The sequence below is a fragment of the Ostrea edulis genome, chromosome 5 (genome assembly GCF_947568905.1).
Source record: "Ostrea edulis chromosome 5, xbOstEdul1.1, whole genome shotgun sequence".
Lineage (NCBI taxonomy): Eukaryota > Metazoa > Mollusca > Bivalvia > Ostreida > Ostreidae > Ostrea > Ostrea edulis.
Window position 1 is genome coordinate 85,603,670 of NC_079168.1, and position 24,380 is coordinate 85,628,049.

General features: G+C 35.6%; 1 protein-coding gene and 1 long non-coding RNA gene across 7 annotated transcripts in view; both read left to right on the forward strand.

Annotated features, from left to right (window-relative positions):
- Positions 1–24,380, forward strand: part of LOC125649193 (sodium/calcium exchanger 3-like) — a 76,936-nt gene that overhangs the window by 48,302 nt on the left and 4,254 nt on the right. For 2 of the 6 annotated variants that reach the window (XM_048876481.2, XM_048876482.2), the window contains exons 5-9: positions 247–362; positions 4,738–4,837; positions 5,247–5,258; positions 20,377–20,481; positions 23,942–24,100. In XM_048876481.2, the coding sequence (XP_048732438.1) occupies positions 247–362; positions 4,738–4,837; positions 5,247–5,258; positions 20,377–20,481; positions 23,942–24,100 (492 nt within the window). The remainder of the gene's footprint in view (positions 1–246; positions 363–4,737; positions 4,838–5,246; positions 5,259–20,376; positions 20,482–23,941; positions 24,101–24,380) is intronic. The other 4 variants (XM_048876484.2, XM_056166592.1, XM_048876483.2 and 1 more) reach the window with 3 other exon arrangements.
- LOC130055106 (uncharacterized) lies at positions 8,708–10,986 on the forward strand. The gene is made up of 2 exons (XR_008803345.1): positions 8,708–9,620; positions 9,714–10,986. It is a non-coding gene; the product is annotated as an uncharacterized LOC130055106 (long non-coding RNA).

Consider the following 24,380-nt stretch of genomic DNA (forward strand, 5'->3'; position numbering starts at 1 on the left):
GACAATATCGATTTCCTGGTTTATGACTGAAATTCAATTTATTTTCATTCCATTATAAATTGCATACCCATTAGATAGCTAAAAAAATAAATGGAGGGGTTTTTTTGGTAAAGGAAATTGATACAGTCTTCACTTATGGAACATTAAGTTTTCTTCAAAGTTTTGTAAAAAAAAAAAAAAAAAAAAAAATCTCAGTCATTTGTGTTTTTTAATGTGATATTCATCGCCACCATTATTCTTGGTTACTAGGGAGACGAGATTCTGAAACACAAGAGGAAGAGCACTTGTCAGAGATGGCCAGACCACGCCTGGGTGACATCCAAATGCTCAGTGTGCACATCCAAGAAAGTTATGAGTTCAAGGTCAGTGCTTTTAGGGGAGGTCAACCATTGTGTGAAGACTGGTGATATCAGATATTAAGTGGTCCAAAACTTGAAATGCACTATAATTCCATTACTAGCTCAGGGCTTGAAAATTGAAAAAAAAATTCTGTCACATAATATATCATGCGGTATAATGATACTCAGTTAAAAGCGGAATTTACCAGTTGATCTTGTGAGCACTTTTTAGCTCACCTGAACCAGAGGCTGAAGTGAGCTTTTCTGATCAAAAGAGGTATAGTGCATTTGCTAACGATACGGCCGACTCAGAAATCTAAATGGAAAACACCGGTTTCCAATAATAGACTGGCGTGTTATATTTAAATATATAAGGCCAACGTTTTTGATGTTTCGTTAACCAAGATAAATAACTGCCACAGTTTAGCATTACTGACATTTATATGAGTCGTTCTTTACTTAATAAACCATTTCCCTATTTGGAATGATGAACAGTACAATATTTTCATAGACCTGTGCATTCATATTACACAACAACCCTTTTACATATGGCATTACTTAACTCACTGTTCTGACATGACTGCAGCACCTTTAATAGATGTCATCAGTTGCCTTTGGTTGATAATTCGAGTGTTTAACTTTGCCTAAATATCGTATGACAATTGCTACATGAGTTTTTATATTTTCTTTTGAGAAGTCAAACTGTATAACAGTTCTTTTCCTCCCTTGGCCTATTTTTACTTATTACATGCTGTGCATTTGTGTCCTTTTTCTTGTAGTATTTGTTTAACTTTTCGTCAGCCACATTACGGTTTGAAAATCCTGTGCACACAGGAACACGTTAGTGTAAACAAACGGAACTACAATGATCTCAGAATAAATTCCCCTTCTTTAAGTCGTAATTTGCAAATATTAGAAGTTATGATGAAAATGACTAATACATGTATTTGTTATAATATATGTATCACATTTAAAACACCCACCTCAAGAAAACGATCCCCCCCAACAAAAATGAAAAGCAAAAAAAAAAAAAAAAGACTGGGAAAATATTGGACTTGAACTCGGAATGTATGGTTTAAGTGTAAGATTACCAAGCACCTAAACCACTAGGCCACACAGGCATGCGAGGTTAAAGGTTTAACGTTTGACAGGCTGCTAAATCTCAAGGTAAATTTTGAGAACGATTTTTTCATATTTTATCCATTTTCAACAAGAGGGCCACCTTAAACCAAATTTCCTCAAACGGACTTATATACCGTCATAATCAAGTAAAACAATTTCAGTGTTTTATTTCTGGTTTAAGGTGGCCTTTTGCAACAGTTTGCAATTTTTATGCCCATTACATTACATCTACTATATAATCACGGTGATGTTTACGCTTATCAAATAAAGATACTATCAACATATCAATATCTTTATTAAGTAATTTGGGTTAACACAAGTATAAACTGACATTGTATAGCAGAATATTTGTAAAAAATGATATTCAAGAAAAAGGTAATTATGTAGGCGAAATTGCATACCAAGTTCGCTATACCCCTTTGTCCGTTGTCTGTCGTAGTTGTAAACTTTTCACATTTTCATCTTCTTCGCCAGCACCACTGGGTCAATTTCAACCAAATTTGGCCAAAAGCATCCTTGGGTGAAGGGTTTTCAAGTTTGTTCAAATAAAGGGCCATGCCCCCTTCAAAGGGGAGATAATCCCAAAATGCAAATTAGGGTAGGGTCATTTAAAAATCTTCTTAAGAACCACTGGGCCAGAGGAGTTGACATTTGCATTAAAGTTTCCTGACATAGCAAATCATGGCCCCAGGGGGGTAGGATGGGGCCACAATAGGGGATCAAAGTTTTAGATAGAAATATATAGGGAAAATCTTTTAAAATCTTCTCAAGAACCAATGAGCCAGAAGAGCTGAGATTTACATGAAAGCTTCCTGACATAGTGCAGATTCAAGTTTGTTCAATTCATGGCCCCCAGGGGTAGGTTAGGGCCACAATAGGGGATCAAAATTTTACATAGCAGTATATAGGGAAAATCTTTAAAAATCTTCCTCTCAAGAACCATTGGGCCAAAGAAGTTGACAAGCTTTCTGACATAGTGCAGATTCAAGTTTGTAAAAATCATGGCCTCCAGGGGTAGGTTGGGGCCACAATAGGGACTAAGGTCTTGCATGCAAATATATATGGAAAGTCTTCAGATATGGGCCAAGGTGACTCAGGTGAGCGATGTGGCCCATGGGCTTCTTGTCTTAAGTTGTCAGACACAGAAATTATTCCATCAAAATAAAAATCACATGACTTTAGGTTGTTGCATTGCAAGATATGTTGAAAAGCAGAAATTTTTCATCGAGAATTTGATGAGTGTGCAGCCATTTTGAGGAAATTAATCCTGTTGTTGTATATTTTGATAATTCCTGAAGGCGATCTCTGGTCCAATCAGGCAATGTTGGTTAGAAGCATATACAGACATAATTAGGTCACCTGAGTTTACTCAGGTGACCTATTGCAATTGGTTGTCGTCCATCGTGGTGCATTAATGTTTTCCCAATTCTTTTCAAATTTGGTATGAAGCATCTATGGGACAAGGGGGACATAAATTATAAATATTAGGACTCCTGCACCCCTGGGGCGATAGGGACAAGGCAAAAACTGCCAAAAATTGACCAATCGGGACTTTTGGTAGTGGCAGAGAGCGAGATGGATGCATAGAAACGAGCTCCTCATATACACAATTTAAATAGATGTCCTGCTTTTTGAATCCAGAGAAAATAATGTGTTGGTGAATATTGCTTTAATCTTCTCTGCTTAATCTATTATTATAATTTTCAGGACTCCTGCACCTCTGGGGCCCTAGCAAAAACTACCAAAAATTGACCAATTTTCAAAAATCTTCTCTTGAACCACTCATGTGTAAGAAAAACTAAATGCATAGTGATGTAGAGCAGGAAGGCCTCTACCAAAATTGTAAATTTCATGACCCCCGGGGTAGGGGTGCTGACCCCAGGGTGGGGCCAAACTTGTTATATAGTGTTTATGTGTAAAACTCTTCAATAACATTTTCTTTAGTGCTATTGATATTAAATTGAAGCTAAATGGATATTTAGAAAGAGCAAGTAGTCCTTTACTAAAATTGTAAATTTGATAATCCTAGGGGTAGGGGTTTTGGTATCAGAGTGGGACCAAAATGGTCAGTTACCGGTATTAAATGTGTGAACAATAGAAATTTTTAACTTCTTGATTACTATCATTCCAATTCTTTTCAAAGATATGAAGCATCTTTGGAACTAAGGGGGCACAAATTTCAGGATTACTGGTGGGGCAAAAACTGCCAAAAATTTACCAATTTTCAAAAATCATCTGTTAGAACCGTACATTTGTAAGAAATTAGTAACTAAACGCAACATGATTTAGGGCAGGAAGGCCTCTATCAAAATTATAAATTTCATGATCCCCGGGATAAGAAAGAGCAGGTAGTCCTTTACCAAAATTGTAAATTTCATGATCCCAGGGTTATGGGTTCTGACCCCAAGTTGGGGTCAAACTTAGAATATAGTATTTATATATAAGTTTGCTGATACTGTATAAAATCTAAATGCATACTAAATGCATCATGATGAAGAGCAGGAAGACCTCTACCAAAATTGTAAATTTCATGATCCCCGGGGCGGGGACAAACTTGGTATATATTGTTTATATGTAAAACACTTAAATAACATCTTTAGTGCTATTGATGCTAAATAGATATTTATAAAGAACAGGCCGGTAGTTCTTTACCAAAATTGTAAATTTGATGATCCCAGGGGTAAGGGTTTTGGTATCAGGGTGGGGCCAAAATGGTCACTTAATAAATGTGTGAACAATAGAACATTTTTAACTTCTTCTTGATAACTACTACATGTATTTCAATTCCTTTTAAATTTGGTATGAAGCATCTTTGGGACAAGGAGGACCTAAATTGTAAATTTTAGGACTCCTGGGGTCCCAGGGGTGGCGTGAAAACTGCCAAAAATTGACCATTTTTCAAAAATCTTCTCTACAACTACATATCTTTAAGAAAACTAAGTGCATAGTGATGTAGAGCAGAGAGTTAAATTTCATGACCCACGGGGTAGAAGTTCGGACTCCAGGGTGGGTTCAAACTTGGTATATATAGTGTATATACATGTGTAAAACATGTAAATGATATTTTCTTTAATGCTATTGATACTAATTTGAAACTAAATGGATATTTAGAAGGAGTAGGTAGTCCAAAATTGTAAATTTCACGATCTTAGGGGGAAAGGATTTGGTTTCAGAATGGAGCCAAAATTTTAGTGATTATTGTCTTTATCATTTGAAGGACTTCTTTAAGTTTTGACTGATAAGAGTATCTCAAAACTGGTGTATTTTCACATTACAGAATGTGGTGGACAAATTGTTGAAGAAAGCCAACGTCTCATTGGTTGTGGGAACCTCCTCCTGGAGGGAACAGTTTGTTGAAGCCATCACTGTCAGTGCAGGTAGGTCGAGTATGCCCATGCAGACTGTGGGCTCCCCTGACCATGTGGTCACAGAAGATCTAACATTGAAAAGACCTCGTTTTACTTTTGTTTTTGTCGGTATAATTCTTAAGTGATGATATGGATGAGTTCAAAACACTATTTGTAGGCAGTAGTATCATATCAGCAGAGGTGTACATGCAGCCTTTAGTTGGCCTTGGAATGTTTATGCCTGTTAATCCTTTGTTTCATTTTAAATTTTGACAAATGCTGCCTACTTGTTTGTGGACATAGTTCAAAATTTGCCCTTGCTCATATCCTCAAAGCCTTTGATTTACTGCCAGAGATGACCATTTTATTTTTACCATGGTTGCAGCAACTTCCATATGAGGGTGCATTGATTGTTTATATGCTTTACATTTGCCTGCAGACAAAGAATCAGGTAATGTTTTGTACAAATGAAGCACATGGTCTTTCTGTCTGTCTGTCTGTGTTCTAACCATTCTACCATAGAAACTTACCACTGTGTGCATTTCAGTTTTGAGAGAATATATGTTTTGACTAACAACATGTTGTGCTTTTGTTCTAGCTGTGTGGCAACTCATGCTATAAGATGAAATCTGTGTGTCACATTGTATATACACTGTAGTCCCTCACTAAGATTCTTAGGAAATTCAACAAATATCTAGAGATTAATATCCTTTAAAAAAAAAAACTGCTAAAATTATTGCTGAAATAACTATTACACTGACACATTCTTACCAATAGTTTACATTGATATGTATGCCGGCATATGTTTTTAGCATATTGAATATATTTGGAATATTGGAACCATTATTTCCTCTTCGTTTCCCTTGTGGTTTTCTTATTTAGTAATTTAGTACATCCATTGAGATCGCATTTTCTGTGTAAACTTGGGCAACTTTTCAGTAAACAAGCAAACATAACTATCAGATATGGGATAGCATAGATCGGGGGTGGGATGGCAGATGGAGAAAATGTCGACTTCACAACTGTCTGAAAATTCTTGACAAGCAGAAATAGTAGTTCTGCCCAAACTTTAAAATTGGGGAAGGGGGAAAGGGGGAGGGATGTTATATCCCCCAGTACTCTCTGTATTGTACAGAAATTCAATTCATAGTGACCAGTCATTAAAATCAGTCTTTGCTTGTAATGATAATTAGATAATTACATTTTCAAGAGGGAGGAGGGTGGTTATTTTTCAATATACTCAGTACATGAATTCAATTCATAGGTTCAACATTACATTTCTACTACCATTCACCACTACTGTACTGCAAAATTTGACCAACCAATGAAATCAATCTTAAAGTTTGCATGTAAAAATAACAAGGTTTGTATGTAATAATAATGGGAAAAGTACTTTTTTTCAAGAAGGAGGGGGTATCTTCGCTTCATATGTTATCTAATATCTCATATTTTTTGGTACAAGGATATTTGCTTGCAACATTCTGAAAAATAATCTCTAGATCAGGCAGATATTTTTGTAGCAGAAATGAATCGTCTTCAGCCATCAGTAAATTGTAATCAAGAGTTGCCCAAGTGATGCTTAATTTTTGTATTTTCTTTTTCTGAAAAGTTCCAAAATGTTGTACCAGTAGTTCCATTATTTCATATTAGTGTTATGGTAAGTGATAGGTTTCAGACTGTTTGGGTACAAAACATGTATTTCTTTTGTGTTACATAGAGCGGTCCGCTTTTGTGTTACATAGAGTTGTCACTCTAACAGAGATTGTCAAAGGTACCAAGATACAAAATGCTGTGATTATAGATGCACATTATGATAATGATAATATTCATAGCACCTTATATAAAACAAATTACTCTAAGGCGTGCTTTACAAGGACAAGAGGGGCCTCCGTGGCCGAGTGGTTAGAGCATTGCGCTCAAAATCACACGGCCTCTCACCTCTGTCGGCGCGGGTTCCAATCCCGCTTGCGCCGGCAAGTGGGAAAGTTTCCCAGTTTACTTTCGGAATGTCGGTGGTCTCTTCCCAGGTACATTGTATCTGGGTTCTCTCTTCCACCAATAAAAACTGGGCACCACCATATAACTGAAAAAATGTTGAGTGTGGCAGAAAACATCGAAATAAAGAAAAAAAAACCAAGGGCAAGACAAGGAATGCAACAATAAAACACAATTAAAATGAAATTAAATTGAAATTAAATGACAGAATGACATAAGATCTTATATCTGTAAAATTATCAAAATAAAGCACTGTAAGGCCAATTCAACTTAATTAGTAGATTATCATCCAGGGTCAGCAAAAAGTATGGGGCGGCCGCGGGTGGGAGGATTTTATTTTTTAATTTTTATTTTCTGAGATAAATGTTAAAGACAAATGGGTTTTTTTTTTCAACAGATCCGCATCATTTAATGCAAGATGGATATCAATCCATGCTATTTTCATAGACTAATTCCAGGTTAACCTTTAATCTAAGGATGTAACAGAAATATACCTAACTTCTTCAAGATTAACGCCGGTAAGAATGCGAGAAATTAAGAAAACCATATCGATCTATTTTCTTCATGTGGGTTTTCACGTTGCTATACCGGAAATGTAAACTCAAGTGTAAATACCGGAGTCGGACATGAAAATAATCCGGAAATCGCAAGTTTCGCAAAATAAAAAAATTCGGGGCGGGCCAATTTTTGAGGGGCGGGCGGGGATGATAATCTATCAATTAAGTTGAATTGGCCTAATTAAGATCGACAGCTAAAATTTTTTTTTAATGTAAAGCACTATGCAGAATATTAGAAAATGAACGAAATAAAACATTAAGAAGAAAAACGGTCATTAAGAAAACCTTGTACTGTGTAAAAACACATTATAGCAACAGTAGTTAAACCTCAGCAGGTACCTTGATCAAGCCAAGATACATTTAGGGAATGGTAAGAAGTCGTGTTTTGTCTGTCGCTGATCTGTAGTAGCAGCTAGTGTGTGAAGAATTATGTACTGTGTCCTCAGTGTTTCATGTTGTCCTATTCTACATCTGACATCACTGTAGAAATGTAGTAGCACACAATAATGTAGATGTAAAACAACCTAGATCTCCCCATTCACATCGGCAAACTGTTTAACATTCAGTAATGAAAAATATAGCCCTATCGCTTTGACAATATGAATGTCTCAGTAGCATCATTTAGTATTGATTTTCATTTCATACCTACTGCAAAATAAGACAGCTCTCCATTCATTTCTATAATAACCATTTGTAGTTAATGTTTGATATCAGGCAATAGACTATTGGGCTTTCAAGCTGTTTGCCAAGGCAGCTTAGTGTAGAACAAGATTGATATTTACAGAGCAATATAAAGATAGCCTAGATTTGCTTCAAAGCAGTTTTGTAGTGAAGTTTAAAGATTTTCGTTAACCCGTATAATTTCATAGATAAAAAATGCATTGAAATGAAGTTTACTAAATATAAAAATCTATAATCTATTTTGATTATAAAAAGAATTTTTAATCCAATGTTCCACAAAATGGAATTTTTTTTTCTTGGAATGTAGGCCTTTAGGTCAGCATTTTAGAAACAATTTCAGTTTTTATGGCCACAAAGTGATCTTTCCATACCTTTTCTTTACATTGGTTTTGCTGAGTGGACCAAATGTTTTATATGAAAAGGTATGGAAAGATCACTTTGTGGCCATAAAAACTGAAATGTTTGAATATAATGATAATCGTTGCTCTCTGACAAGCTCATTGTTGTCCATGACCTGGTTGGATGTAACTTTATTTCAAGCTAGGAGATTGATATGGATTGTTGCCATTTCTGTCTCCATTATGAGTGTCTCCTATGGAATGCAGAGTTAATGGACAGCACAGTAGTTAAAATTTCTGATCCAAGACAACCTTGTAGTACGTACGTACCCTAAATTCAATTTGAAATGTGAAATCGTTAATGAATAGTCTATTATCGGAGCAAATATTTGTTGCCTTAAGGGAACTTTAAAGAGAATTTTTCTGTTGCATGCACATTGGAATAACATTAAATGCCATATTAAGAATAGAAATGTCTCTTCTATGTAGAATTCAATATTAATGAAGTGGAAAATTAAATTACCTAAAGCTCAAAGTTAACATGAATCACCTGGTGTAAATTTGTAACTCCAGGATGATCAGAAAGTTGTTATAAAACTCTTATCAATAATGAAATTAGACCCATTTCATTACTAGATCATATGATACCTGATGCAGATCTACACAATCAGTGCTCACTTCGTAGTAGAATTTCACATCTCTACATGGGTTTGATTTTTTTCTGTATAAATCCAAGGGTTGTTTGTGGTTACTGGTGTATATTTCATTGTCAGGATTACACTCTAATCCACAGTGGCTAACAATATTTAAATTATAGTATGTGTTTTATTTGCTGTTTTAGAATTACATTATATCTATTAAAATCTGGTTTTTCCCTCATTGCTGTCCATGAATATTTTCGACTTCTTCTCAAATGATGGTGGACCAAGTTTGACCAAAATTGGCATGTAGCATTATTGGAAGAAAGGGAATGAAATTTGTGGCCCCTGTTTATCCTGGGGGCTGAGGGTCAGGACCTAAAGTTTTAAAAATGATGATGCAATCTTTTGACAATTTCCTATATACTAAAGGATTTATCAGGGATGCCTCGATCTACCTTGAGTCAGGGTTTCTGAGGCTTAAGGGTGGTCTTGATGGCTCATATTATGAAAATGCATTATATAAAAAAAAAGAAAGAACTTCTCAACTCTTCCATGATTGTCTATTGATTAAGGTGTTCACTTTGCAACTGAGAGGTCCGGGGTTAGATTCTGGATTGAGGGAGACGTCCGGGGTTAGATTCTGGATTGAGGGAGACGTCCGGGGTTAGATTCTGGATTGAGGGAGAGGTCCAAGGTTAGATTCTGGATTGAGGGAGATCGAGGTCTGGGGTTAGATTCTGAATTGAGGGAGAGGTCTGGGGTTAGATTCTGGTCTGGGGTTAGATTTTGGATTGAGGGAGAGGTCTGGGGTTAAATTCTGGTCTGGGGTTAAATTCTGGTCTGGGGTGAGATTCTGGATTGAGGGAGACGTCCGGGGTTAGATTCTGGATTGAGGGAGACGTCCGGGGTTAGATTCTGGATTGAGGGAGAGGTCCAAGATTAGATTCTGGATTGAGGGAGACGTCCAAGGTTAGATTCTGGATTGAGGGAGATCGAGGTCTGGGGTTAGATTCTGGATTGAGGGAGACGTCCGGGGTTAGATTCTGGCCTGAGGTTAGATTCTGGATTGAGGGAGACGTCCGGGGTTAGATTCTGGATTGAGGGAGAGGTCTTGGGTTAGATTCTGGATTGAGGGAGAGGTCCGGGGTTAGATTCTGGATTGAGGGAGAGGTCTGGGGTGAGATTCTGGATTGAGGGAGACGTCCAGGGTTAGATTCTGGTCTGGGGTGAGATTCTGGATTGAGGGAGACGTCCGGGGTTAGATTCTGGATTGAGGGAGACGTCCGGGGTTAGATTCTGGTCTGGGGTGAGATTCTGGATTGAGGGAGACGTCCGGGGTTAGATTCTGGATTGAGGGAGAGGTCGGGGGTTAGATTCTGGATTGAGGGAGAGGTCCGGGATTCAATTCTGGATTGAGGTGCAGCTTCAAACCTAAGACATTTAACATAGGTAGCGACTGTTTCTTCACCAAAAGTCCTATATCAGGCATGAAAAATAAGCAAGTCTTTCAATAGAACCTTATAATCAGTACCCCCCATCTCATGGTAGGAGTTGGCACATTGAGAAACATCTTCATTCTTCATATTGCTGTTACCAAACAGTTTCATTGCTGTTATTCATCTGTAATTATATAAATATGTATGACCTTAACTATGAACCTTGTATGGAGGCTTAAAATACAGGCAATCCTGAGCAACATGCATAGGTCCATGGCACTTTATGTGCATCTATACATGTGAGAAAAAAATTCCCGAATGGGAATTAAAATGATGTACAAATAAACAAATAAATAGATTTTAATTCCTGGAGATCAAATAGCCAAAACTGAGTGCCTGGTAATGATAAAAATAGAAGCAGGTCTGGAGTTCTGCTGCAAGGGATCATATTATGAAACTATATTATTTCTTTAAGGAATTTCATCTTAACTCCTTGACATCAAACATCTAAACTGAGTATATGGTAATAATGAGAAGAGAAGGCGATATTTGAATTATGAAATGCATGACCTCTTGAAATAGAGTGGAATTTATTATTTTTTTTTCCTTTTAGAATTTCCCATGGGGATTTTGATTATAATAGGTCCTCAGTAACCCTTGCATGTCATAAGAGGTGATTAAATGGGGTGTCCTTCAGATGAGACCACAAAAACCGAAACCCTGTGTCACAGCTGGTGTTGCATGATAAAGATCCCTCCCTGCTCAAAGGTCGAAAGTGCTTAGCATAGGCCTAAATTTTGCAGCCCTTCATCAGCAATGACATCTCCATAGGAGTGAAACATTCTTTAGTGGACGTTAGATAATATTCAATCAATCAATCATTACACAAATTATCTCATGCTTCATTACACAAATTATCTCATGCTTCATTACACAAATTATCTCATGCTTCATTACACAAATAATGTCATGCTTCATTACACAAATTATCTCATGCTTCATTATACAAATTATCTCATACTTCATTATACAAATTATGTCATGCTTCATTACACAAATTATCTCATGCTTCATTATACAAATTATCTCATGCTTCATTATACAAAATATTTCATACTTCATCATTCTGCAAATTATCTTATGCTTCATTATACAAATTATCTCACGCTTCATTATACAAAATATCTCATACTTCATCATTACACAAATTATCTCATGCTTCATTACACAAATTATCTCATGCTTCATTATACAAAATATTTCATACTTCATCATTCTGCAAATTATCTTATGCTTCATTATACAAATTACCTCATGCTTCATTATACAAAATATCTCATGCTTCATTATACAAATTATCTCATGCTTACAATGTTTTCATACTCCATAATACAAACAACTTGGCCATTATTCCTTAAATGCAGATTTGTCTGGTTTATTGTGCACAATGTGTACAAATTAGATATTGATTGGCGGTTTTAGATATTTTTGTGGTTTGATTTCTGTTTGTGAATCCTAGAAACAGTAAGAATTACGATGATTGGCGGTTTTTTAAGAATTACGATCATTATCGAATTACTGTGTGTTCAGCTTTGTATTTATGGCTCGAAACAGGTTTTTAAAAAAAAAAAAAATTCTGACATCCTTGAGAACAGCCCATTTCCCTAATGGCTGAAGTCTAACTCTGCATGGTATAGAATGCTTGCATAATATTGGCCGACAAATTTTTATCATGAGCAGGCCGAGAGCTATAAATTTCTGTTTATCTTACAATTTTTATTTTTAAATTGAAGAATAATATTACCTTTTACCTCACTATCAAATATTCAATATCAATAAATGAATATCTTTTATTACAAATTTTATTATGCATAATTCACAAAGTACCATAAACCCATCAAAGATGGCATTACTTCATTTGGCTCACATAATCTATTAAGTTATCATTTTAAATAACTAGTTCAAATAAAGTTAAAATTGCTGAAGTAATACATCTGCAAATATCAAGAAATAACTTCACATTCAATATCTATACAAGAAAACAGGTTGTACCGGATTAACAGTGATGTAATAGAAAACAGTTAGGTTGTACCGGATTAACAGTGATGTAATAGAAAACAGTTAGGTTGTACCGGATTAACTGAGATGTAATAGAAAACAGTTAGGTTGTACCGGATTAACAGTGATGTAATAGAAAACAGTTAGGTTGTACCGGATTAACTGAGATGTAATAGAAAACAGTTAGGTTGTACCGGATTAACAGTGATGTAATAGAAAACAGTTAGGTTGTACCGGATTAACAGTGATGTAATAGAAAACAGTTAGGTTGTACCGGATTAACAGAGATGTAATAGAAAACAGTTAGGTTGTACCGGATTAACAGTGATGTAATAGAAAACAGTTAGGTTGTACCGGATTAACAGAGATGTAATAGAAAACAGTTAGGTTGTACCGGATTAACTGAGATGTAATAGAAAACAGTTAGGTTGTACCGGATTAACTGAGATGTAATAGAAAACAGTTAGGTTGTACCGGATTAACAGTGATGTAATAGAAAACAGTTAGGTTGTACCGGATTAACAGTGATGTAATAGAAAACAGTTAGGTTGTACCGGATTAACAGAGATGTAATAGAAAACAGTTAGGTTGTACCGGATTAACAGTGATGTAATAGAAAACAGTTAGGTTGTACCGGATTAACAGAGATGTAATAGAAAACAGTTAGGTTGTACCGGATTAACAGTGATGTAATAGAAAACAGTTAGGTTGTACCGGATTAACAGAGATGTAATAGAAAACAGTTAGGTTGTACCGGATTAACAGTGATGTAATAGAAAACAGTTAGGTTGTACCGGATTAACAGAGATGTAATAGAAAACAGTTAGGTTGTACCGGATTAACAGTGATGTAATAGAAAACAGTTAGGTTGTGCCGGATTAACAGTGATGTAATAGAAAACAGTTAGGTTGTACCGGATTAACAGAGATGTAATAGAAAACAGTTAGGTTGTACCGGATTAACAGTGATGTAATAGAAAACAGTTAGGTTGTACCGGATTAACAGTGATGTAATAGAAAACAGTTAGGTTGTACCGGATTAACAGTGATGTAATAGAAAACAGTTAGGTTGTACCAGATTAACAGTGATGTAATAGAAAACAGTTAGGTTGTACCGGATTAACAGTGATGTAATAGAAAACAGTTAGGTTGTGCCGGATTAACAGTGATGTAATAGAAAACAGTTAGGTTGTGCCGGATTAACAGTGATGTAATAGAAAACAGTTAGGTTGTGCCGGATTAACAGTGATGTAATAGAAAACAGTTAGGTTGTGCCGGATTAACAGTGATGTAATAGAAAACAGTTAGGTTGTGCCGGATTAACAGTGATGTAATAGAAAACAGTTAGGTTGTACCGGATTAACAGTGATGTAATAGAAAACAGTTAGGTTGTACCGGATTAACAGTGATGTAATAGAAAACAGTTAGGTTGTACCGGATTAACAGTGATGTAATAGAAAACAGTTAGGTTGTACCGGATTAACAGTGATGTAATAGAAAACAGTTAGGTTGTACCGGATTAACAGAGATGTAATAGAAAACAGTTAGGTTGTGCCGGATTAACAGTGATGTAATAGAAAACAGTTAGGTTGTGCCGGATTAACAGTGATGTAATAGAAAACAGTTAGGTTGTACCGGATTAACAGTGATGTAATAGAAAACAGTTAGGTTGTACCGGATTAACAGTGATGTAATAGAAAACAGTTAGGTTGTACCGGATTAACAGTGATGTAATAGAAAACAGTTAGGTTGTACCGGATTAACAGAGATGTAATAGAAAACAGTTAGGTTGTACCGGATTAACAGTGATGTAATAGAAAACAGTTAGGTTGTACCGGATTAACAGTGATGTAATAGAAAACAGTTAGGTTGTGCCGGATTAACAGTGATGTAATAGAAAACAGTTACGTTGTACCGGATTAACAGTGATGTAATAGAAAACAGTTAGGTTGTGCCGGATTAACAGTGATGTAATAGAAAACAGTTACGTTGTACCGGATTAACAGTGATGTAATAGAAAACAGTTAGGTTGTGCCGGATTAACAGTGATGTAATAGAAAACAGTTAGGTTGTACCGGATTAACAGTGATGTAATAGAAAACAGTTAGGTTGTACCGGATTAACAGTGATGTAATAGAAAACAGTTAGGTTGTACCGGATTAACAGTGATGTAATAGAAAACAGTTAGGTTGTACCGGATTAACAGAGATGTAATAGAAAACAGTTAGGTTGTACCGGATTAACTGAGATGTAATAGAAAACAGTTAGGTTGTACCGGATTAACTGAGATGTAATAGAAAACAGTTAGGTTGTACCGGATTAACAGTGATGTAATAGAAAACAGTTAGGTTGTACCGGATTAACAGTGATGTAATAGAAAACAGTTAGGTTGTACCGGATTAACAGTGATGTAATAGAAAACAGTTAGGTTGTACCGGATTAACAGTGATGTAATAGAAAACAGTTAGGTTGTACCGGATTAACAGAGATGTAATAGAAAACAGTTAGGTTGTACCGGATTAACAGTGATGTAATAGAAAACAGTTAGGTTGTACCGGATTAACAGTGATGTAATAGAAAACAGTTAGGTTGTACCGGATTAACAGAGATGTAATAGGCTATTTTTATATCCAACAAGTCAGTAGTTATGGAAATCACTTTGTCATAATTAGTGACAAGTCCTAATAAGTGTGTTTGTTAGAAGAGTGTCTTACTGTATTTAACTTAATTAACGCCTTATAAGTACAAATCTCTATAATACTTTCAAGGATCTAAAACAAAACAAACACATTCTATATCTTCCCAGCCTTGTTTAATGCAGTTTTTGCTAGGTTTTATATCAGATGGCAGGTAATTTAACATATATGTTAGGGGGGTAGGAGGCTGTGAGGTATGTAACCTGCACAGATAAATTTAGGGTTTTGTGAGGAATGTAATCTGTAGGTTTCTGTGAGGAATGTAACCTGCACAGATAAATTTAGGGTTTCTGTGAGGTATATATATAACCTGCACAGATAAATTTAGGGTGTCTGTGAGGTATATATATAACCTGCACATATAAATTTAGGGTTTCTGTGAGGTATATAACCTGCACATAAATTTAGGGTTTCTCCGAGGAATGTAACCTGCACAGATAAATTTAGGATTTCTGTGAGGTTTATAACCTGCACATACAAATTTAGGGTTTTGTGAGGTATATAACCTGCACAGATAAATTTAGGGTTTTGTGAGAAATGCAACCTGCACAGATAAATTTAGGGTTTTGTGAGGTATATCATACCTGCACAGATAAATTTAGGGTTTTGTGAGGTATATAACCTGCACAGATAAATTCAGGGTTTCTGTGAGGAATGTATCCGGCACAGATAAATTTAGAGTTTCTGTGAGGTATGTAACCTGCACAGGTAGATTTAGGGTTTCTGTGGGGTATCTTGTATGTGTTAATTTAGATTTGCTGTGAGGTATCTGTGCAGGCAGATTTAGAGTAAAATCTTTAGAGGTAAATTTTGTGTTTCTATGGCTTACCTGTACAGGTAAATGCAGAATTTCTATTGGGTGTCCTGCACAAAGAAATTGACATCTGAGTGCACTGTTGATTTGATTGTGACACTGTATTAACAACAAAGAGCAGAACATGTGTGTGTTGAGGAGACTCCTGGGTGCAGCAATTGGGTGTACCATGCCTCAATGTGATAAGTCAGAGGCAGAGGTTTGAGATGCAAATTTTGTTCTATATTCATGCCCCACCATGAAATGGTCTGGACACAGTGTGACCCCTTCTGTCCGACATTCTGTGATAATTAGTTTTCCAGACTTTTTTGGGCTGTGCTTGTAGATAATGAGCTGAATTTTGGTATGTCTCTTTATATTGCAACTTACAGATTAAATTTGAATTTCATGTTGGTTACATGACCTACTAATATTTTCACCAAAGTTATTGCTGTTAAACTTTGAAATTTTTGATTAATTATTCACTGTTTATTATTTGCTTTGCTTGTGGATAATGAGCTGATTTTTCATATGTCTCTTTATTAGGACTCTGTCAGCACTTTCTATGTATGTGATAGCTTAAGTTTCCTTGAGAAGATTTTCATAAATTTTGTACATGATACTTGAATTAGGCAGAGGAGGACGTACCACCTTTAGATTTATCGTCCTTATCCATACAGAGTTATCTGGGACTTGGAACTTTTTTATATTAATAATATCACTTTCTCATGGTTTGGCATTTACTTTTTTGAGCACTGGACCAGTCTCGCTACTTCAAATGATTTTTACTAGACCTAATTAAATTACCTTATATTCACTAGCCCTGACCAACTTTCCAGCAAAAAACCTGATAGTTTACTTAACTCAAATGACAAATGTTTATTTTGAACTAAATTTTATTTAATTGTCTCATCTAAAAAAAAAAAATGCATTTTGTTTATAATGCTTGTGTGGAAATTCCCATTCTATAAATAGCGCTATATTTAGAACGGGGAAGACACATTCCAGAGAAAAGTAGTTCCGCGTGCTTAGTGCAGATGGTTTCTGAACGAAATTTTTTTGGACTAAGAAATCAAACAACTTTTTCATCCAATCAGTATTGTTGTTAATTAAGTCATCACTTTAAAAGTTATTATATGATTTTTACATTCCTTGGACTTTTGAATATTTAAAACCTGAATTTCAGCGTGGCGTTCATGTCGTACCGACACGTCTTGTTGATATATACAATTCATCAGTTGTGTGATACTTTGTTGCAGTGCAAATAACACAAAAATCATTAATGCTAAGAGCTAGGGTTCCCATGCTTAAAGGTACATATATACTCGGTAATAATTCATAATTTTTTGTGTCCAAATTAACATGGTTAATATAATGGCATTGTATAATAACATGTGCAAGGTCAACCGTTTGATTTCATCTCTGGTGAAAGGAGTGGGTAAAAATTTAAGCTGTTCATTTTTGACAAATTTAACTTTTGGACATCTATTCATTGCAAAAGCCTTTTTCACTCATATCAGAAACAAACAATGGTGTTGATAAATTATATTATGCCTCGACTGAGTTTTACTACATAAATATAAATTGACATATATTATATTGCTGATTCCTGTAGATCACAGTAAAATGACTGGTTCCCTGCAAAAAAGGTGTGTCAGTTCTAGGTGTGTCAGTTTCATGAACAGATACACACCTATTTAGATCACGGCAATCAATAGTAGAAAGTTCTGATGTCTTCTGAATGGAGTCATGAATATTCATTATACGATGAAATTGCATCGTGCACGAGCACTCTTTCGTAACAAGTAAAAACGTTGATTTACTTTCCTCCGGGACCCAGTCTCCATTGTCATTTGTTACTGCACAAAATTAAGCTATATAGGTAAAATAAGACCTTGACTTCCTTTTGAACATGTTGAATTATTGAGAGTGTTTTAACTCAATTTATGTAAAATTGATTGATGATAAGATTTTTTCCCCTCCTCTCTACTGAACTAGATGGGTATAAAATAAATATTGTATTAATTTCAAGTTTTATTCTGGTTTTAATGTTAGTATCAGTATAATAAAACGGTTAAAGTATATCACTGGGGGGGGGGGGGGGGGGGGGGGGGGGAACAGGATTCCATCTATCCATGAGCAAGCCTACTCCCAAGGCTTTCTCATGTTGAAATCGATTTCTTCTGAATCTCGTATTTATTGAGTATTTTACCCTCAATATCTCAAGTTATTTAATTTGGTCCCATCGAGTTTGAGATAACGAGGTTTGACTGTGTGGATATATATATAAGCAGTAGTTAGTATCTTTTCACTTTGGTTTCTTTTCTCTGCCTTCATCCTCTACCATTTTTGATTTTGTGTAGCACGCAGTATGTTAATAAGACACTCATATGGTCAGCACTTAATTGGCTCACTTTGGATTTGAAAGTGTGTCAAAATACAGGTCATAATTTGAGACTATTTTCAATTATATCTCTACAACCATAGTTGTGTGTATGTGCAAGTCTAATAGAGATTTTTAGTTAATTTTATCATAGAGTATCATATAGTATTGATATCTTCATAAGAATTTAACATAAGAAAGTGAGCATATATCAACATTAAAAACTTTCAGAAATCAACAATTGTGCTTGAGTAAGTACAAATGTCACATCAACCAATCAGCATTTTACTCTATACTGAGCACAAAGTCATACAAATTTCCTTACATTACATTACATTACATTACATTTTGTCCAGCGTCCGTCTGTCTGTAAACTTTTCACATTTTCGACTTCTTCTCCAGAACCACTGGGCCAATTTCAACCTAACTTGGCCAAAAGCATCCTTGGGTGAAGGACTTTCAAGTTTGTTCAAATGAAGGGCCATGTCCCTTTCAAAGGGGAGATAATCACAAAAATGCAAAAATAGGGTGGGGTCATTTAAAAATCTTCTTCTCAAGAACCACTGGGCCAGAAGAGCTGAAATTTACCTGAAAGCTTCCTGACATATTGCAGATTCAAGTTTGTTCAAATCATGGCCCCCGGTGGTAGGATGGGGCCCCAAGGGGGGATCAAAGTTTTACATACAAATATATAGGGAAAAACTTTAAAAATCTTCTTCTCAAGAACCACTAAGCCAGAAAAGCTGAGATTTACATGAAAGCTTCCTGACATAATGCAGATTCAAGTTTGTTCAAATCATGGGCTCCGGGGGTTGGATGGGGCCACAATAGGGGATCAAAGTTTTACACACAAATATATAGGGAAAAACTTTAAAAATCTTCTTCTCAAGAACCACTAAGCCAGAAAAGCTGAGATTTACATGAAAGCTTCCTGACATAATGCAGATTCAAGTTTGTTCAAATCATGGGCTCCGGGGGTTGGTTGGGGCCACAATAGGAGATCAAAGTTTTACATACAAATATGTAGGAAAAATCTTCTCAAGAACCACTAAGCCAGAAAAGCTGATTTTTACATGAAAACTTTCTGACGTAGTGCAGATTCAAGTTTCTTCAAATCATGGGCTCCGGGGGTAGGATGTGGCCACAAGGGGGATCAAAGTTTTACATACAAATATATAGTTAAAATCTTTTTCTCAATAACCACTGAGTCAGAAAAGCTGATATTTACAAGAAAACTTTCTGACATAGTGCAGATTCAAGTTTGTTCAAATCATGGTCCCCGGGGGGTAGGATGGGGCCACAAGTGGGGGGGGGGGGGGGGGGTCAAAGTTTTACATACGAATATAGAAAAAAGCTTTAAAAGAACCATTGGGCCAAAGAAGTTGACATTTACATGAAAGCTTTCTGACATAGTGTAGATTCAAGTTTGCAAAGGGTAGTTTGGGCCATAATAGGGACCAAGGTTTTACATGCAAATATATATGGAAAGTCTTCAGATATGGGCCAAGGTGACTCAGGTGAGCGATGTGGCCCATGGGCCTCTTGTTCGTTTTCACAGGGCTAAGTTTTTATAGTTTAATTGGATGTCATGTTTATGGGAGATTAGTTTCCTGCTCTAGTTGTCGTTCTGCGTGTTAGTATTTTGTTTTATTTTGCGAGTTAAAGTTTTGTTAAACGAGAAATAGAGTTCTTTAAAATGAGTGCAGTAACCTCATGTAAGGCAATAATAAGCAAAGATGTAACAATGCTGATCATTGGCCAAGTATAAAAAAAATTAGTAGGAAACTTGATTGGTTACTTCCTAGTGACCCTATTTAGGGGTTTACCTGGCTATGTATTGGTGAACTTACATTATCGTGATAATTTCAGGTGATATACAATTCAAACATTAATTAATATTGAAAGATTCGACATTGCTATGTTTGAGTGATTGGATCTTTTTGTATGTTTTGATTAGCTGATTGTTGACATTGTTTTATTGGTTCCTTTCAGGTGAAGATGACGAGGAAGAAGAAAAGCTGCCCTCCTGTATGGACTATGTCATGCACTTCTTGACGCTCTTCTGGAAAGTTCTATTTGCCTGTGTACCTCCTACTGGTAAATGACTTGAATACCTCAACAATGTTCATTTCCCTAGGTTGTCCTATGGAAATGCTCTATACTATATACTATTGTAAAGTAAAACATGTCACAGTGAACATATAATGAAGTCATATTGCTTACAACTTCTCTAAATCTACAAATGTACAGTGAAACTTCTCTAAATGTACAAATGTACAGTGAAACTTCTCTAAATGTACAAATGTACAGTGAAACTTCTTTAAATCGGCCAGATCTTGGACCGATAATTTAGCAATTATAGACAAATTATCTCAATTTTCACTAACTAGACACTGTTCACTTTGATCTGGTGATCAAGGATCAATTATCAGTGGAGATCAAATTAGTCTGCTTGTACCTACAGGTAATTATTACCAGAAGTAATCTTGCTGAAATCATCTAATTTTAAACTGAAAATATATAACAAGATACATAAAGACAACACAGAGGCCTACTATTGAAATTCCTCATACTATAAAAACTCTGTTTATATCCATCGCTTATGTCATTCACAAATTTGTTTTGAAGTTTTTGAAAAGTACAGCAGTAAATATGAAAATGTATTTTGAATATTTCTTTGGAATTTTAAGTCTATGGAAACCAAGAAAATTGATAATTATCATTAACAGTCATTTTTCTGTTCTTTATTAACTACTGCTTATATCCATATGATAGTATGGTGGAACAATATGGCATTTGATACTGTATTCATTCAGTGTGTTCATATCTGTTTATTACATTTTGTACAGAATTTGGAAGGGTCACTTGGATTAGCCAAGTGTCAATTAACACCCTTGAATAAGGAAACCATAGAAATTATAGAGGCCTCTTGTGTTTTTCACACCTCCATGGATAATTTCCTACCTGGCCAGTTGGTCAGTCATTTTTCACACCTGGCCTATGTTGATCACCCTCTGGCAAAAATTTTCTTGTCTTCAAAAATTACACGTTTGGTAACAAATGTTCTATGAAAAGTGGCTGGTATTTGGTTTTCAGGGGTGGCCGCGGTTTTGTAAGATTATTTCTTTGTAAGAAATGTTAAGATTTCTGCCGGGACTTTGAAAATCGGTCAATATTCAGGGAAAACCTGTTTTCTGAGGGACTGGTTTGGAGAAGTTTCACTGTATATGTGATTCATGTACATGTAGAGGAAATGTGTGATCTCATTAAAGCTCTAAATAAATAAATAAATGTTTATTTGGTATATACATGTACAAACATACATGCATAGATACCAAGGATAACCCATGAAAGCTTGAAAGTTTATTTCCAATGGGGTCCTTTGATGCACGGATGTTTGCACGAGGGGGTCATTTAGGTGGGAGGAAACCCACGTGTCCGAGCGTGAGACCGCCATACCCTCTCACATGCAATCTCTGCCGATCACGGGGATTGAACTCAGGTCACAGTGGTGAGAAGCGAGAGCGCTACCTCCACGCTACCTGGACACCCTAGACAGTGGCAGATCCAAACACTTTTCAGGGGTGGGGGGTGGATGAGTTGCAACCCAATTTTGTACCTTTACCCCCCCCCCCTCCCCCCCTTGAGTAAAAATTATTTACTTTTTTTTAAAAAATATTTGACCAAAAGGGAGGTTACACCCCCATAACTCCTCTACATCTGCCACTGTCTTGCAGTTAGACTTGTCAAGATAAGAAATATCTGCATGCTTCAAGATTTAAAAATCTGTTTTAAAATAAATTTTTATTTCAAACTAGGATTTATGTTTCATTAATAAACACGTGCCTATATGATCCACATATTGTAGTCCTTTTTAAAGGACAGCAACCTTGTTTTTGTTTTTTTTAAATTCTAGAGTAAATCAGTTTTTGGGATTTTATTCACTATAAGATGGACTTAGTCATTTGTTTGTGAATGCAGTTTTACTCAGATTAGCGACATAAAATTTTACATTAATGTTAATGGGCAGCCTGATAAGTTTAAAGAATTGAGAGTGAACACGTATTTATGAAAACAAAAAACAAACAGTTTTTCGTTATGTGTTTAGATATTTTGAAAGCAGGGAATATTGCATTAACTCTCTCTCCTGTCAGTCGATCAGTCTGCATGCGTAACTCCATGGTTTCTTATGATATCTCAATTTCTGTTAAAAATTTCAATCAGAGATTCTACATGACTCCTATTGTTTTACGGTTAATATGACCAGGTCACACATGTTAGAAATAGTTTTAAGATGATGACTCCAATAGTATTTCACCTTACAATGAATTTACACCATAAGGAGAGTTTATATGACTGGAAAATGCTCTTACACTGTGTGTTGTGTCTCACGTATAGAAGGAAAGGGTTGCTGGAGGACAGCGAGCTGAAATGCAATTTCACTCAATTTAATGTTCTAATGTGTTAAATTTTCCTGAAGAACACAGGATTTCCTACTTCAGGAGAAATGGGATGATGATCCTATTTTGGCATTATGATTATAGTCACTATTTGATTTATAGTGACCAATCCATAATTATAGAAAATATAGGAATGTAAGATGTTATAGAAAATATAGGAATGGAAGATGTTATAGAAAATATAGGAATGTAAGATGTTATAGAAAATATGCAGTGATCTGAGATTAAGACTCAGATAGTAAGAGCTCACTGTCTGTTGTAGTGACAAAACTCTGCTGTATTGACAAGGTCTTTCAAAGTGCAAGATAGGCAGTAGATAAGGGATAACATAGAGTTCATACATATAAAGGCAATAGTTTAATTATATATACTGACCAACTCAAAAACTATATAATCAGCTGGAAATAACTGCCATATTTTGTGTGGTTAATGATATTGTATCTGTACAAACACTTTAATCTACAAATAGCCTTAAATCTTGAGAGGATCAACAGACTTTTAGGCAGATCTTAATAACAGCATACATCACATACAGTGGGAGTAATATATCATAAAATAATTTTTTGTAAAGTATATCCCTCCCAGTGCAAAACAGCAGCAGCAATGAAACAAAGTTCTATACTCACAAGAGACACACCAAACATTGTTATGTTTGTGCCAATGTGAAAACTCAAGATCTCTGGTAGGAAGTAATAAAATCAAATAATACAACTAGAAATGGTATTGAATTTCCCTCTAATGTTTTGTCCGATGTTTTTAAGACGATGGATATGCACTTATCTTGATAACACATACAATTTCCACTATTCTCTCTTATCTCTTAAGAAGTTCAGCACCAAAAACAAAAATTCAACACCAGCAACTGTAGGATAATAGGGCGGTGGCAGAAAATCTCTCTTTCTGTAAATTACAACAATAAAATCAAACTTTTTACATATGTTATGGACAAGAAACAAACTGAGTGATAATTAGCATTGCTGTGTACCCTTCATCCTTAATCAAAATTCTTTGTCATTTGACCATTAGCTAGCTGACCATTCCTTAAATTAGATGTTTTCTTTGCTTGATTATCTACTACTGAGTTTGTTCTGTTTTAGATTACCTGGGGGGCTGGCTGTGCTTCACAGTCAGTATAATTATGATTGGTGTGCTGACCCTGTTTATACAGGACCTGGCCACAGAGTTTGGCTGTACTGTAGGATTGAAGGATGCTGTAACTGCCATCTCAGTGGTGGCACTGGGTACTAGTGTACCAGGTAAGTCAAGAAAGACAACTCTATTGAATATTTTACACATTTTTACTACATGATATACCACATATGCTAATAAGATCTCAAGTTGATGTTGTTTCATATCATTTTGCACCACTATACATTAGTGAGTAAATAATTGTCCATCCCACATCTTTATGCCCCAGGAATCAGAAGATTTGGGGACAAAAAACTTTAACCTTGGTCATATCTGAGATAGAGCTTTCATATTTGGTATGTGTATTTCTTGTGGCAAGACCTTTCCATTGACACCAAAAATTTTGAC